The following is a 16,045-nucleotide window of genomic DNA, read 5'->3' on the forward strand; positions in this document are numbered from 1 at the left end:
ATAATGCCGTGTTCATTGCTGATAAGGCTTGTCTCTTTCTTTTCCCTTGTCTGTTATAGAATTAGCGGCACGTGTTGGTGAGAGCAGGCACGTCTCTAATACCCATGGGGCTGGGGCAGAGGTACACCACGAGGCATAGATACCATGTGTCTGAATATTAAGAGTCATAAATCTAGCTGGTCGATGGCTGAATGTAGCAGGTTCTGTTGTCCAAAGTCGAGGTGTTCAAGTCTAGGTTTTATTATTTTTCAGGCGTGGTAAGGCCAACAGAGCAGGAGACGCCTGTCCTTGGAAAGAGTTGGTAGCTCACAGGTCCCAGGCTTGGGGGCCACGCAGGAAAGTGCCGGGCTGTCCGGAGGCAGAGGGATCAAGCAGGAAATGTGGGCAAGGGAGCGGGAAGAGGTGTGGCAGGTGTGCAGGCTGAGAACTGGCTGGTTTGAATGATTTCAGGGTTCTGGGGCACAGGCTGCCTCTAGTTGTCTGGTACCTGGGTGAGAAGGGTAAGGGTGAAGGAGGTGGGCTCTGGGTCGGTTGGTTTTCCTAGGAAAGTCTTACTCTCAGGCAAGGTGTTGACTATCTCTAGGAACTGGCTAGCCCTGGGAGGGGCAGTCAGTCCTAGGACCAGCAAGGGTCATAACGTACAGAATTGTTGAACCACTATGCTGTATACCTGAAACTTATATCAAAGATTTATTTATTTATTTATTTATTTTTTTGACACAGAGAGAGAGAGCACAAGTAGGCAGAGAGGCAGGCAGAGAGAGAGGGGGAAGCAGGCTCCCTGCTGAGCAGAAAGCCTGATGCGGGGCTCGATTCCAGGACACTGGGATTATGACCTGAGCCGAAGGCGGAGGCTTAACCCACTGAGCCACCCAGGCGCCCCTACCCGAAACTTATATAACAGTGCATGTCAACTGTACTTCCATTAAAAAAATTAATTAATAAATCAATTAAATACATAAGTAGCCACAAACAGAAAAAATAAAATAGAAAGTAAAAACATGATTCATACACTTGACCAATTTAACTTCTTAATGGTTGGAGACTAGGTTCGGATTGAGAATTCTTGGATCCCTTGGAATCTGTGCCAGGATCTTCTGCAGAGCAGTTGGCTATGGCCCTAGCCCCCCGCAAGGGCGACCTCCCTTCTTTGCCATCTCCGTCATCTCTCATTGTAAGTGCCCCACATACAAGCCTATGGACCCCCTAGCTGGCATGTCCAACCTCTGTCCACCACTTAGCACTGAGGCTTGCATCATTCAAATTGTATATTGTGTGGTTTGTCCCGCCTGGAGCATGTTTGTCCTGAGGTAGCTGGTTTGCAAACTATTCATAATTTTTTCTCTGTTCATTTTTTCAACATCCTGGCTCGGTGGCCCGTGCCTGCGTGGGCCGTGTGTGGAAGGAGAGGGAGGCACACTGGTTTACATTGGGCCTCTTGAGGACTTGGTCCACAGGCAACAGGTACCTGGTCCTGTGTGGCCTGGTCATGGGGCCATGTTGGGGTGACAGCGAGGGCCCAGATGTGGGCACTGCATGCATGTGTACTTGCGTGCGTTTGTTGGGGGGTTGTCAGTAGGAGGCAGGAACCTCATAGCCGGCTGCACTCATGCATTTGTGAAATTGTCCCCAAATGGAAAATTGTTCCCATCTGAGTAGGTGCCTCGGTGTGACTCCTCTGGCCTTTCCCCCTGCTTCTGTACAAGGCTTGAGAGAATACATCAATGAAACAACTCTAGGTAGGATCGTAGATCTTCCATTCACAGGTATTTTGTCTTCTTGGGGGTGTCTTATTGCTATGCCGGCATCTACTTGCTCCTTTCAGTGCACGGTGCGGGGGAGGCTGGGGATGTTGTGAGCTGCGTCTTCTGGACTGAGTGTGTGGTTCTCCTGCCTCGGAGAGAAGTCATGTCTACTGCCTCGGAGGGAGATCATGTCGCCTGCCCTGGAGGGAAATCATGTCTACTGCCTTGGAGGGAGATCATGTCGCCTGCCTTGGAGGGAAATCATGTCTACTGCCTTGGAGGGAGGTCATGTCTCCTGCCTCAGAGGGAAATCATGTCTACTACCTCGGAGAGAGGTCATATCTCCTGCCTCAGAGGGAGATCATGTCTCCTGCCTTGGAGGGAAGTCATGTCTCCTACTTGGTAAAGGCATGCCCTTTGTTTGGAGGTGGCTGTTAAATGAATTTTATTTGGGGGGGGGGGATAAAAAGGCCAGTTCACTTTTGGACATTGTCATAGCCTGTAAGAGGTCGGGATAGTCTGTGAGCTTCATCGGGGATTGGTGCTGTTCGAGCGCCCACCAACTAGCTTGAGGAGCATGGCTGAGCAGGAGGTTGACGCCTCTGTGTTGCAGGACGCCTGGTTGAGGACTTGGCATCTAAGGGCGGGAGTTTTCAACCTTCTGTCTTTATTTCACTGCCCGCTGTACCTCCCCCTCTCGTCTTCCGTGTGCTTTGTTCTGTTTGTAATAGAAGCTGAAGCATGTCTGCGTATTCATTCCCTTCTCGGTTCACAGGTCCTCTTCTCCAGGGAGCCCCCACAGCCGTGCCTCTCCCCTCAGCCTGGGTTGCATTTGTGTCTCTCCTGCACCCTCCTGCGAGTTATTCTTTGATGACCGCAGGCACTTGGCACCCTGATCTTCCGTTCTGATTTCCATCTCCTTATCGGGGTGTCGGTCACTTGGGAAGGGAAACCATGTGGTCTTCATTGAAGCTTCCCTGGTGGCTGGCACAGGACCTGGCCTAGAGCTGGTGTCACAGGACGTACTGGGCACCTTCCCCGAGCCCAGGATTGCGCTAGGCACTAAGGGTTCAAAGAAGATAGAACTTGAGCAGAGAGGATCAGCCATGTCCTACATGAACTTGATGGCTATGAACTTGATGGCTATAGGAAGGTCTGAAGGGTCTGCAGACGCCCAGAAGAGGTGAGAGCACCATGGGAAGAGGGGACCTATGGCAAGAAAGCAGGGTCTTGTAGCCCCTCAGTATCTTAGTGGGTAGGAGGGCAGAGAACATTTCGGGAGGCTATTCCAGGCAGAGGAAACATCAGAGCAGAGGCACGAGTGTCAGGAGTCAGAAGAGGCGCTGTATTGGCTCAAATCACCACCGTGGAGGTGGGAGTGGGGGTGGGAGGGCAGCAAGATGCTGGGCCCAGGGGCTTGGAAGCCGCCTCTTCTCTGTCAACCCATCTCAGCTTTGCCCTCACATGGGGACCGAACTATGGCTGCAGGCGGCTCCCAGCCATTTTTCAGCGCTGGCACTGGAGAGGGAAGGTCCCCTTCAGTTCGTGCGTGTTTGAAAACTCTGGAGCGAGGAGCCAACTGGCTTATATGACTGTCTCCTCCATTCGGGAAAGTCTCAGCCAAGAGGAAGTGCTAGGCTGTGCTAGCCAGGGGCTGGGAGGAGGGTGATTAGCACCTCCAAAGGAAAGGGTGTTGGGCAGAGAGTCCCTCTGCTGGAGGTGGTGGACAGGGGTCGCTCTCCTGTAGGACTGAGAAGCAGAGTAGCTGGTGATGTTAAAATCTTCCCCTCTGTATCCCCAGCACGACCCTGCCGAAGTCTGCTAGGTGCAGGCAGCAGGCCAGAACCGGGCTGCCTGCTTTGTTGCTTCCTCAGACAGCGCTGAGGGGACATCCAACGTGGAGAGCTGGGGATCTGACGACCTTCAGACGGTTCCCCTTCCTTGCCCCAGGGGACATTCAGAGCTGTCCTGCCAGCATTCCAGGATCTCTCTTCCAAGGGCAAGAACTCAGATCAGACCTCGGGTGCTCTGTGTCCAACCGAGAGATGTCAGTTTCAAACCTTTAACAGTTAAGGGAAAAGGGACTCCCTTCCTTCTGTGAAACGCTCCGCGCCTTGAGTGGAATCCATCAGTTACGTTTCATGATAATTGCGCAGCAGGATTATGTATTTGAGAACACATCGACTTTGTCGTAAAACTGAACTGGATCTCCCCTCAACCTCAGCCTCCGTATCCTCAAAAAGGATTTAGGGAGTTACTGTAAACGCGATAAGGCGCCCACATGCGTACATCACGCTGACACCCCATGAGCTCATTTTCCTTCGCTTACGAAGATCAATGTGGATGTGGGCTTTTTTTTCTTTTTAAACACATATTGTGTAACAAACTAGTATTCCATTTTAAAAACCAAGCCCCACGTTCCACTCCTTGTTCTATCAATAAGAAGAGAAGTAAATCCCGTGTGCACACATGTGTGTCTGCATGTGCTGTCCATGTTGGAGGGGAACAGGGAGCAAGAGGTAAAGAACAGAAGTGCGTGTTCTCGAATGGACCGTATGAGGCAACGTAAGTAAGTAGATATTTGAAGCAGTTTTTAAAATGTAAATGGATCTCCAGGTCCCCTCTCTTTCAGTTATTATTATTATTTTTTTTTTTTAAGATTTATTTGTTTTAGAGAGAGAGAGAGCACACGTGAGCAGGGGGAGGGGTGGAGAGAGTAGGAGACAGTAGACTTCCCTCTGAGCAGGGAGCTGATGCTGGACTTGCTCTCACAACCTTGAGCCCATGACCTGAGCTGAGACCGTGACCTGCGGCAAAACCGAGAGAGTCTGATACTCAATCGACTGAGCCACCCAGGCGCCCCTCCACTGTTTCAGTTACGCGCACTGGCAGGTAAGAAGGTAGACCTGAGCCGGCTGCTGTCTGCCGGGAGAGCTGGGGAGAGGCGCTTGCCTTTCCATTGGTGGAAACATTTGGCTAGCGAGGACACATGTGTCGGGACTGTGGCGTGAGGCTGCTTGGGGCTGCTAGCGTCCCGAGCTATCTTTTCTCCCCATCTGCTTTCCATACCATGCGTGCTCGGTTTCTCTTCTAGTCATGGGATTGTGCTGATTAGGCCGTGTGCGTCAAGGGCACCGGGAGAGTGCATGTTGGAGCAGGTCTGAACCGGGAAGGTGAGAATTACTGTATCAGATGATACCCAATTAACTCGTGACGAGCACAGCAGGGGAAATTGGAACTCGGGCTTTATCATTTATGGACTGGAATCTCTCACTGTAGAGGCAACATTTTTAAACCTAGTGGCGTGTACCTCCTCCTTCCTCCTTCCTTCCCACCTGCCCACCATCTCTACCCATCCACTCAGGTGTGGCTTCTACAGACACGAGGATCAAGATGGGACACAAGGCACTGAGATGCGCTCTGGGTTCAAGGGCCGTGGGGCGGGGCTCCCCGGGGCAGCCTCGCGGCCCCACATGGGACAGCCGCCGCCGCACACCAGCACTGGGGGCAGAACAGTGCAAGCGAAGCATAAACATAGTTCAGAATAATTAGTTTTACTTTCCTTGTGGATGACGGAGTCATGACGGTGCTCCAGTTCTGAAAAAGCCTTTCCGCCCTCTGACCTTTGGGTGCCTCTGCTGGTGTGAGGTCATTACAACACAGCATTCTCACTCAGATCCCCCGAGGAGGACCCCTGGATGTCCAGTTCCAGGTGTGGCTGTGACGGCTCAGATCCGGGGCTTTGGGACTGGCCCATGTCCTGCAGGCACCCTGCCTTCCTTTGCTGTGGGATCCCGGCCCACATCGACTAATCTTAATGTAAGCTGAGGGGGGAAAATGATTCAGAAATTACTGAGAGGGTAAAATAATATGACATTAAATGCCCGATTTTCAGAAACATGAATCTTACTTTATGTGCAACTGCTGTTTTGGATTACCCATGCCTCCTCGGGCTTTAGCCAGCGTGGAAAACCCTTTAAGACGGCTACTCCGTTCACTTCCTCAGGAAGTTCATTTTCAAGCCCCTCAAGCTGGGCAGAGGCTCTTCTGCGACCGTCCCAGAAGAGACTGCTGCTTTAAGTTCCAATCACGGAACTCCGCTCCTTGCTTTTATTCACCACACGTGTATGTGACCATTTTCTGTCCCCAAACCAGGTGTTCTCCAGGCTAAGGGCCGCGTCTGACTCCTGTCTGCAGCCTCAGTGCTGAACACGCAATCGGGCACCTGGTAGGCGTCTAAGAGGCGCGAGATGGATGTACGAGTGAGAAGCAGGCACCCTGAAGAGAAGTCTGCTCTCTGGTCCCGTTTATTAATTCTGTCAGGTCCGTATCTGGCCATTTGTCTTCTCTCTGCGAATCTCCTATCGACGTCAGAGGGAAAGAGAGAGAGAAATTAGCAAGGCCACACTGAATGATGGCCCGCCAGCGGCACGCGAAGCCATTGCTAGTTGAGTGATGGTGTGTTTCTTTGGTTCCAACCCTAGGGAATGGACAATGGCCTGTCTAAATCCCCGCACAGATTGTCTCCAGCTTAACTCAGGATCTCCGCTTGGGATTCTATTCAAATGACTACCACGCATAGTGGTAACAGGAAATGACGTAAATAAACAAACGTATACATGCGGGTAATAATCTGTTTGTGAGGCCGCATGAAGCTGGTGTCTTATTATTGGGAGGGAACCAACATGAATATGAGCCTCAGAGAATTATTAATCATCTTCTCGTGCGACCTGCTATGAAATCACCTTGGCCCTATCCCCTTTACACACACACACACACTCACACACACACACACACACACACACATACGCATGTATATTACACAATGGTAATTTATTTTAGCAGCACTCTCCCCTACAATTTACATACAATCGAGTTTCCATTTGTTTTTTTTTTTTTTTTTAAGATTTTATTTTATTTATTTGACAGAGATCACAAGTAGGCAGAGAGGGAGAGAGAGAGAGGAGGAAGCAGGCTCCCTGCTGAGCAGAGAGCCCGATGAGGGACTCGATCTCAGGACCCTGAGATCATGACCTGAGCCAAAGGCAGTGGCTTAACCCACTGAGCCACCCAGGCGCCCGAGTTTCCATTTGTTAATGGCATTGTTCTTTGCAATTGTCCATGCTCTTTGCCACTCTGACTTTTTACAGAAGTCTTTGGTCTCTCTTTAATTTACTCTCTCTGTGAACTCCAGCTTCATGTTGTTGGTGGCTAAAATTTCACATGCATTATTCAATGTGCATTTCCTGAAGCCCTGGGTTATTGAAAATGGAAGTCCTGGGTTCCACAACAATGGGGTCTGGGATGATCTCTCACTGGCTTTGTGACTTTGGTCTTTGCCGCCCCTCTGTGTCATCCGGGCAAAATGAGGATAATCATAGAGCAGCTTCATGGGCAGTATCATTGTTTAGCATTTAGACCAAGGTGGTTAGAACAGTTCCTGACACACAGGAAGGGATCAAGGAAATGTCCTTGATATCATTAACTTGGGATCAGGTTTTCTCATAGCGAATTTCCGATGTGACAGGTTCACTGTGGTATCAGCAGAGACTCATGGCTGGTGTTTCCCTCTTGTCCTCTGGTAAAAAAGTTGACTTGTGTAGTGCATTGTTTCATGGATTCCACCATCTTTCAAGGTCTTAGACAATACCAGTCCATCACACATATCAAGACAAGCAAATCACAAGTTCATTTTCCTGTGTTGTTGACTTCCCTGGGTCTTTTTTGGCTCAGTATTAACTACTTCATCCCCATGCATGGTTTAATGACTCAAATAAACAGAAATTCTTGCATTCCCTGCAGTAGAAAAATAATACTTTAGATGTTCGAAAACTTCTCAGAATTCTGCATTTTCTCCTTTGTCTTTCACATCTTCCTTTGGGAGGATTTTACTAATGGGAGTTAATTGGGTTGAAATTGATCCTTGAATAATGAACCTTGAAAGCCGATGACTTGTTTTCGTCAAGTGAGGCCAAGCCTTATGTTACTAGAATTACTATGTTACTGGGACGTTCCAAGAAGACGGCCAGTGTTAGACAAAATCTGTGATGAATGCTAGACTGATGGGGTCCCTTTGGCGTCCATTGTGGAATCTGAGGTGGTACTGTAATCACCCCAGGATGCTGCCCTTATCGATAGAAGACGCTGGGGCTGAATCTCTTAGTAGCCGCTGCTTCATTCAATCTCACTGCAACTCTGCGTGGGTGTAGCTCATTTCCTGTATGATTATCATCACAAATATTGCTTTTTCTTTGTCCTTTTACGACACAAACAAAGGATCTAATCCACCAAAACCTAGTCAGCCCTGTTTCCAACTCAACGTTCTTTTACCTCCCTTGTTTGTGCTGAAAAGAGTATTGCTGGGTAAATTGGTAGTGTTTTTTCATCAGGTACCTTGGGCCATTTGTGGATTATCGGTTATCGTGAAGATTTACGGCAAATGTTGCCGGGCGCTCCAAGGAGACATCAAAGTTAGAGGGTGGCCCCACCGCTCTCTCTGTGACCCTCGAAGCCATGTCTCTTAGATTTAAATAGTGCCTGGCGCGAAGTAGGGCCCGGGTTAAATTCCTGTAACTTTGATTTGTGTTTGCACCTCGCACTTGCCTTAATGTTTTCACAGATTTACTGCATTTAATTATCAATCAGTTTTTGCTTAATTAGATTCATGAAGTTAATTATATGAGTTCCATTCTGAGAATATTGCCTGACTCTGGATGTCAGATTCCCTTAGCAAATGGAGAGGAGAGGAGGCGTTTCTGCATTTTCCCGGTCAGGAGGCCGATCAACCTGGAGTAATCAGCTTTCTGCAGCAACGTTTTCGATTCTTGGAAGCTTGCCTCAATGCCACTACCGTTCTCTTGGTGTCCACTCTAACGTCAGGTTAGGAAAGGAATGAGCAGAGGGACAATGAGGAAGGAAAAAAAGATGAGCTCTCCCCAGTGCATCTCCTTCTCTAGAGAGAGGGAAGTTAGTGGGGGCAGAGGGAGACGGAGAATCTTAAGCAGGCTCCAGGCCCAGTGTGGAGCCCGACATGGGGCTCGGTCTCCTAACCCCGAGATCGTGACCTGAGCTGAAATCAAGAGTTGGACGCTCCACCAGCCGAACCACTCAAGCGTCCCCACTTGGGCATATTATTTAGGAAGATGAAAACGTAAACTCCCTGTCTACAGCCCCGGCCTCTCTGGAAGGTTGTAAGTCAACCTAGTTCATAGGCATGAAAGGCAGTTCAGGCTGCCTGGCTGGGGGACGGGTCAGGATCTAGGGAAGGTGGGATTTCAGTGCAGTGTCCATGTCAGAGGGCAGCCTCCAGGCGAGCGGAAAAGCACAGGAAGCTGCCTGGGTGCCCCTGTGCGGCGCCAGGCGTGTCACTACCCAGAGCCTCAGATGCTTAGATGAGACAAGTGTGTAGTGATTTCTGAGCAAAATCATTAATATGGAATCTACCTGGATTACTTTTAAACATACGGATATGGTTTTCGTCCTCAAGGGAGGTGCGGTGCATTTTTGTCTTTTGGATGAAAGATGCCATCGTGATAGAATTGTAGGGACGTACGGTCGCCATGGGCTGCTTCCGTTACCCTCGCTCCCTGAGAGACACATCGTGTCTCCTCGTGCCACACGCCAGCGTCTTCCAAGTGCCCCTCTGCACGCAGACCTCTTCTTGACCCACGTGCCCAGCTTTGTCCTGTACGTCCCCCCGGGGCGGCTCATAAACTCCAGGTTGTCAGATTTCAAACTTGAAAACTTTGGAAGCTTCTCAACCGCTTTTATTTTTCCCAGTTTTTGGAGGTATAATCGATGAATGAAATTGTAAGGTACGTGACGATTTGATACATGAGTGCGTTGTGAAAGAGCTACCTCCCCGTCCATCCGGTAAATTCACACATCCATCACCGTACACGTTTGACTTTTTTTTTTTTTTTTGGTGAGAATATTGAAGTTCTACTCATCTTAGCAAATTCCCATCTAAGACTGAACGCTTGCTCGTCTCTTCAGACTGGTTTCACATGCATTCTTCTCATCCCCATTGATAGCAACTCTGTTTTCTGGTGGCTCAGGGCAAAACCCATGTAGTCATTCTTTCTGGGTCTCTTTCTCACACGCCTGAATTCAATCCGTCAGGAACCCCTGCAGTCCCTATCTTTAAAGTAAATCTAGGGACGCCTGGGTGGCTCAGTGAGTTAAGCCTCTGCCTTCAGCTCAGGTCATGATCCCAGGGTCCTGGGATCGAGCCCTGCATCGGGCTCTCTGCTCAGGGGTGAGCCTGCTTCCCCCTCTCTCTCTGCCTGTTTCTCTGCCTGCTTGTCATCTCTCTCTCTGTTAAATAAATAAATAAAATCTTAAAAAAATAAATAATAAAAATAGATCTAAAATCTGCCTCCTATCCCCCACTCCTGTGACACCGTGGTCTCAGTCCCCACTACCTCGTCCTGGAGGATGGCTCTAATCTTCCTGCTTCTCTCTACGTCTCTCGTGTCTTCCTAGAGTCCAGTCCAACAGAGCGACCGTGACCCAGTTTGTTGCCTTTTTTCTCCAGTGTTTTCCCATTTCTCTCGGAGCGCTCAAAACCCTGGCATGGCTTTCCAGGAACTACAGCTATGTAACAAATCATTCCCAAACCCAATGACTTACAGCTGTTTGTTGTGTGTGCCCATTCTGTGAATCAGGCATTTAGGTCCAGAGAAGCCGAGATGGCTTGTCTCTGTTTCCTGACGTCTGGGCCCCTTGGACTCTGTGGTTCACACCATCTGAAGGCTCGCTCACCCCCATATCTGTCTGTTGGCTGAGAGCTTCACCTGGGACTTCGGCCAGAACATCTCTCCATGGTTTCTCCCTGTGGCTGGGGCTTCCTCAAACACAGAGGCTGGGTACCCAGTAGAAATAGCCAGGCAGAAGCTGGACCCCAGCCTCAGAAATTAAAAAACATCCTTCCCGTCATTCTCTACTGGTTGTGATATCATAGCCTGTTTAGATTCAAGAGGAAGGAAATAGAATTCACTGCTTGATGGGGAATGGCCAAGTTCTGGAATAGCGTGTGGGACCCAGAATATTACTGTGGCCGAGTTTTGGAAATACAGTTTGCCACAGTGGCCTGCATGATGGGGGCTGGGCTCTTCCTCTGCCTCATCTCTTTCCCCAGAGAATGTCTCCTCCAGATGTTGCTGGAGTAGTCAGGTGTGCTGCTGCCCTAGGACCTTTAGCCTGCTTCGTCCTTCTAACCACCCTGCTCTTCCCAGGAAGGCTGCTCTGTGCTCCCCCTGGCCCTCTTCATGCTTTTACTCAGATGTCACCTTCCCAATGACGCCTGACCCCTCTGCAGCCCCATTCTGATCCCCTTCTCTTGCTTTGTAGCACTTATAACCTCCTGGTACTCTATGGGACTCTTCTGTTTATTCGTTACTACCTGTCCCTACCAGAATGAAGCTTTACAAAAGCAGGCATCTTTATTGCTTCTGTTTACAGGTTTATCCCAAGGGATTATCATGGTGTGCGGCATACAAAAGTATGTTCTGGGTATGAAACAGGGTGCTTCCGGTTGGGACATTCTGAATGTGTAATCCTTGCTCCAGATAAACCAGGGAACAGGTCTCAGTGGCACGGAGCCATGTCCCCACACCTTACTCCCCATGCTAGCACAGTACCCAATGCACTGTAGGTGCTGAAAACACACATTTGGAGAAAAAAAAATTAGCACAACTTCACTTGTAAAGGAGGTTGACTCAAGTCAACTAGATTAAGGGACCCACTTAAAGAGTTGCGTTCACTGGGTACATTTCTGTTTTTATCTGTTACGAACTGATGAACAAGAACTTCTGTTTTAATTTTTGCATCCATATTTGGTTTCTTTATGAGGAATTTCAAGGTCCTTTTTCCAGTTCCAACTATACCGCCCTGTCCCTTACCCTAACACGTACATGGTGACAAAACAGGGTCCTGAGAGCCCCCTCGGCAGAGGCTCAGGGCAGTGAGTCAAACAGCGTGGATTTTGCTCCCCACACATCCCAATGTCAATGCATGAATTGCCTCTGAGAATACAGGTTGGAATAAAAACACGAATAAATTCCACAGTGGTGATAATAGTGGTCAGGGTAGAAATGGCAGCAACATTGCTAATTACAGCCACCGTCTGATGGGGACTGCTCTGATGCCACCTGCTCTCCTGGGCACTTCATCGTCCTCTCTCAGTCGGCAGTCACCTTGAGAGGATGGGGTTTTCTTCCTCCAGAGGAGGAAACAGAGGCTATCAGGACTTGTCCAGAAGGCACCGAATCTCTCTTTCGCTCTTTAACATAAAAATATATAGTAAAACAGCATGAGTTCCCCCTCTTATTCCCTCTGTTTAAAAAAAGTGACAATGTCAAATCAGCATTTTGATTTTTTTTTTAAAGATTTTATTTATTCATGTGAGACAGAGAGAGAGAGAGAGATAGAAAGAGAGAGGCAGAGGGAGAAGCAGGCTCCCCGCCAATCCTGGGATCACGACCTGAGCTGAAGGCAAATGCTTAACCGACTGAGCCACCCAGGCACCCAACATTTTGATTTTTTTTTTAACCTATTAAGAGGGGGAAAAAAATTAACATTTTCTTCACGTATAAAAGACCAAATGTGTTTTTATGAGTGAAGGGCCTCTCTGATCCACGGGGGCACCACAAATCATCGATTCCTCCACCTTTGGTGATTATGAGGCTCCAAGTTCATCGCTAGGGGCTACGGACCTCCCAGCTTTGGAAACTGAGTCACTGAAGTCAACTGAACTCAAGTCCTGTCAGGATCCCGTTTCCATGTGGGTCTCAGTGGAAGGGTTTGCAGTTCCCTACTCCTGTACCGGTGAGCTTCTGGTTCATCCCTAGGATGGGAGTTGCTTCCCACTTGGATCTTTTTTTTCATCCTCTGCCACCAAGCTCTTGGCTACCAGTTGGGAAAGATGAAAGGCACAGAGAGAAGCGGCGTCCATGCCCAACACCCAGGGAGCTTCCTTTGGAAGCACAGTGCCCAGATGGAGGCACTGGGGGGCCTCACAGCATTTCCAGCACCTTCCTCCAGGCAGCCCCCACCCCGCCTCGCCCCGTGAACTCGCCTGCTTTCCACACCAGGGAGGCAATCTTTACTACCAGTCCGACTTTGATCCTTTGGTGTTTGGCTTGTAGTGGAGCACTCCTGGGTTTTGTTCCGTCTTTGCATCAACTTTGGATTTTTGTTTTCGCAGAAATGAGTGTGAAGGAGAGTGCTCTGAAGTACATGGAGATGCTCGAGGATAAGCTGCGTAGGTAAGGATCACAATGTCTTCGCGACCGACGCCGCCGTGTGCCCGGGTTCTTGACTGGAACAGAATTTAGTGACCGCAACGAGAAAGGCTAGCCAGTTTCTGTAATAAGTGAACAAAGAAAAACACACAAAAAGGAGTCCTTTGAATTCCGTGACAGGATTCACGCAGGTGCCATATAAACACCATCCCTCTCCCCCACCCGATTCTTTTCTCCTCTTTATAGAAAGTAATAGGTGACGATGTTGAGAAGTGTCTCGGCGAGATCACAAGTTAGTTTTCATGTTCCATAAGACGGATCTTCTGTGCCATGTTAAATTCCGAATTCATGCCTTGGTCTGTTTTTTCCTTTTTTCTTTTTTTCTTTTCAAACTCTGAAGTGGGTCTTACAGATTTTGACCCAGCTTATACGTGTTTTGGAGCAATATAAAAAAAATTGCACATCTTAGGTTCTGTTTTGAATCCCAAATCAAAACCAGCGTGAAAATTCGCGGTTGCCTTTTTTTTTTTTTTTAACCCAATTAGGAATTCAGATTGGAGAAACATTACGGATGTTGTAGCATGTCAAGATGTTTCTCATTTTTGTGGATGTGTGTGCTCATGGAAATAAATCCCAGCCACCAGGATCTGTTCCTAATTAAGGAAACAAGTATGAAAATGTAATGTGTACTTTCTTCCCCGGGAGTCATTTAGCTTTATGGACTGTTTTTGCTACTCTTCTGGAATTGTTAAATAACACTTTAACTAGGCTATGCCTTCAACCTCTAGGGGCTCAGATGATGCCATTGGCTAAAATGCTTGTCCTTTAAGAGACACGGAGATGGGATGCTTTGCTGAGTTCTGCTCTGTGGGGCAGGGAAGGTACTGTGGGATTTGTTCTCAAGCTTGCAAAGCACGTTCTTCCAACCATTCACTGCCTATTTCCCTGCTTCTGGCACCATACACATGGGGAGGAACCATGAGAAAGGTGGGCCGTAGAGAGTGGGGGGTAAGGAGGGGACATAGGAAGGAGCATCCTCCAAAGAATGTTTCCCCTCCTTCGAAAATAGGACACTCATCTGGGTCAGGTGCTCTGCTGCTCCCCTTCTCCCCTGGGTGCTCGGGCAGGTTTCAGCATCTCCCTGTTGACCTCATCCAGCTAACATTTTTAGCCACGAGCACCGCACACACCACATGTTCCACTGGGATGCTGGTCGGCAGGTCGGAGGTGAAGGAACTTGGGCATCGGTGGAAAGATGCCCCTTGAGAACGCAGCTCTGCAGGACAGGTCCCCGCCCCCTGGAGTTGGTGTGGATTTTAATAAGCAGCAGAGATAAATCCGCTACCTAGCGGACAGTCAGCAAACACTTGTTCCCTTCGCTTCCTGCTGCTTCTGGTCTTCGATCTCCTATTCATCGAACGGAGTGAACAGTCCTGCCCAAGACTCATTCATTTCCCTCCATGCCAGCCCCTCCTGCTGGGTATCCAGCCCAGAGAACTGTTCATCACCCGCTTGGTCGGGCCCTTGCACCTGGCTGCTGCCTGGGTGGCACATAGGCTCCCCTCCCCCAGCCCTCACCTCCTGCTCTGGGTCACCGAGTCCTGCCAGGCTGGCCTCTTGGGTGCCCTGGAGCCCTCCCACCTGGCTCTGCTCCTGTGGGTCTGTCTTCTCTCTCGCTGAACTACCATAAGAGCAGATTTTTATGTTTTTCTGTCTCGTGTTGCCCTTCCCACTCCACTCTCCAGGTGGTCTTGAGGGAGCATGTTAAAGTACAAATTTGGTCATCCCCATCACCCTAAGGATAAAGCCCAAACACCTTACCTGTGGCTCCTGCACTCTTCCATGTGGCCTCTGTGTGTCTGTCAGTGTCACCCGTCATCACCCTGCCACCCTCCTACTCGCTTGTACGGATTCTGGTACGTTTCCCAAGGCCACTGTGTGTTTTCTCCTGTGGAGAGACTAGTGGAGACAGGGGAGTGGCCAAGGGTTGTTACCCAAGGAAGTATCCAGGTGAGCCATGGAAAATTACTGACAGTAGATCACGTTGACTGGAAAGATGGCGGTTTCCTGCAGCTCAACCTAATATTTAGGGATTTGGAGTCACTTCGGGAGGGTCAGACACTCTGGCCGGAGCCTGGCCTGTGTCCTCCCGGTGGCACACTCCCTCTCACCGTTCCCCTTGCATGTGCCCCAGTGGCTGCTGCCGGCTCTGCCCCCAATGGCCCACATCTGTCTCCATCTTTTCACCCTTCATGCTTTCGCTGCACCCTCTTCGGAGCCTCCCTTGGGGAGTCTTGACTCCCCAAGACTGAGAAATGTGCTTGCCCTGAATTCTTTTCCCTTTCAAAATGCGGAATGAGCGATACGGGTCATGTCTGTCTTGTTGAGCATGTATCCTCTGTGATGTGATGGTACAGAGCAGAGTAAGGGTATCCAACAAACCGTGAGCTCATGGTTGAGTGAACGCAACTAATTCATAGCCCCCCACTCCAGTCCATTCTTGCATCATCTTCTGCCTCCTTTCCTGCCCTTCTGGTCACGTGGCTGCTTGAATCGCATGCATTCATCACTCAGGGTCCACCAACAGCCTCAAATGACCAGAGAGGCAGCTGACCCATCCTACAGCCTACTTCCTGAGGACTCTTTCCTTTGCTGTTTGAAGCTGTAAGAGATCTGGTGCAGATGTGCTTGAACCGGTGTGGTTAGAAACACTGGGATTGGCGGGAAGGCAGTCGGCTGTAGGCAGAGTTGCAGACAGAGGCTAGGTGAGCCTTAAGGTGTGTGCAGGGAGCTTTACCGCTGCCTTAGAGCAGGAGGCCAGATTGGATGCCATGGCAAGGGTGGGAATGGTCAGCGCCCCCCCCCCGCCACCCACGATAGAACCGTGTTCCCCACCGGCCCAGGGAACAAGGGTCGCATGATCCCATCACAGTCCCAGTTCTAACATGAAAACCAGCATCTTAAAACACAAACCCTGTGTTTTGCACCGAAGAGTTTGCATCATGGTGGGGGCTCAGTGAATACTGCGGGATATAGGCCAGAGCAAGACGAGAGGCC

The 16,045-nt window shown here is 49.5% G+C and overlaps 1 protein-coding gene across 3 annotated transcripts in view; it reads left to right on the forward strand.

Moving 5' to 3' along the window:
- Positions 1-16,045, forward strand: part of DISC1 (DISC1 scaffold protein) — a 371,634-nt gene that overhangs the window by 273,837 nt on the left and 81,752 nt on the right. For all 3 annotated transcript variants that reach the window (XR_001176909.2, XM_013047589.2, XM_013047588.2), the window contains exon 10: positions 12,952-13,012. Coding sequence is in view for 2 of the 3 variants with exons in the window: in XM_013047589.2 (XP_012903043.1) it covers positions 12,952-13,012 (61 nt within the window). In the remaining variant the exon portion in view is untranslated. The remainder of the gene's footprint in view (positions 1-12,951; positions 13,013-16,045) is intronic.

This window comes from Mustela putorius, unplaced genomic scaffold (genome assembly GCF_011764305.1).
Source record: "Mustela putorius furo isolate JIRA1106 unplaced genomic scaffold, ASM1176430v1.1 tig00001075_pilon_pilon_pilon, whole genome shotgun sequence".
Lineage (NCBI taxonomy): Eukaryota > Metazoa > Chordata > Mammalia > Carnivora > Mustelidae > Mustela > Mustela putorius.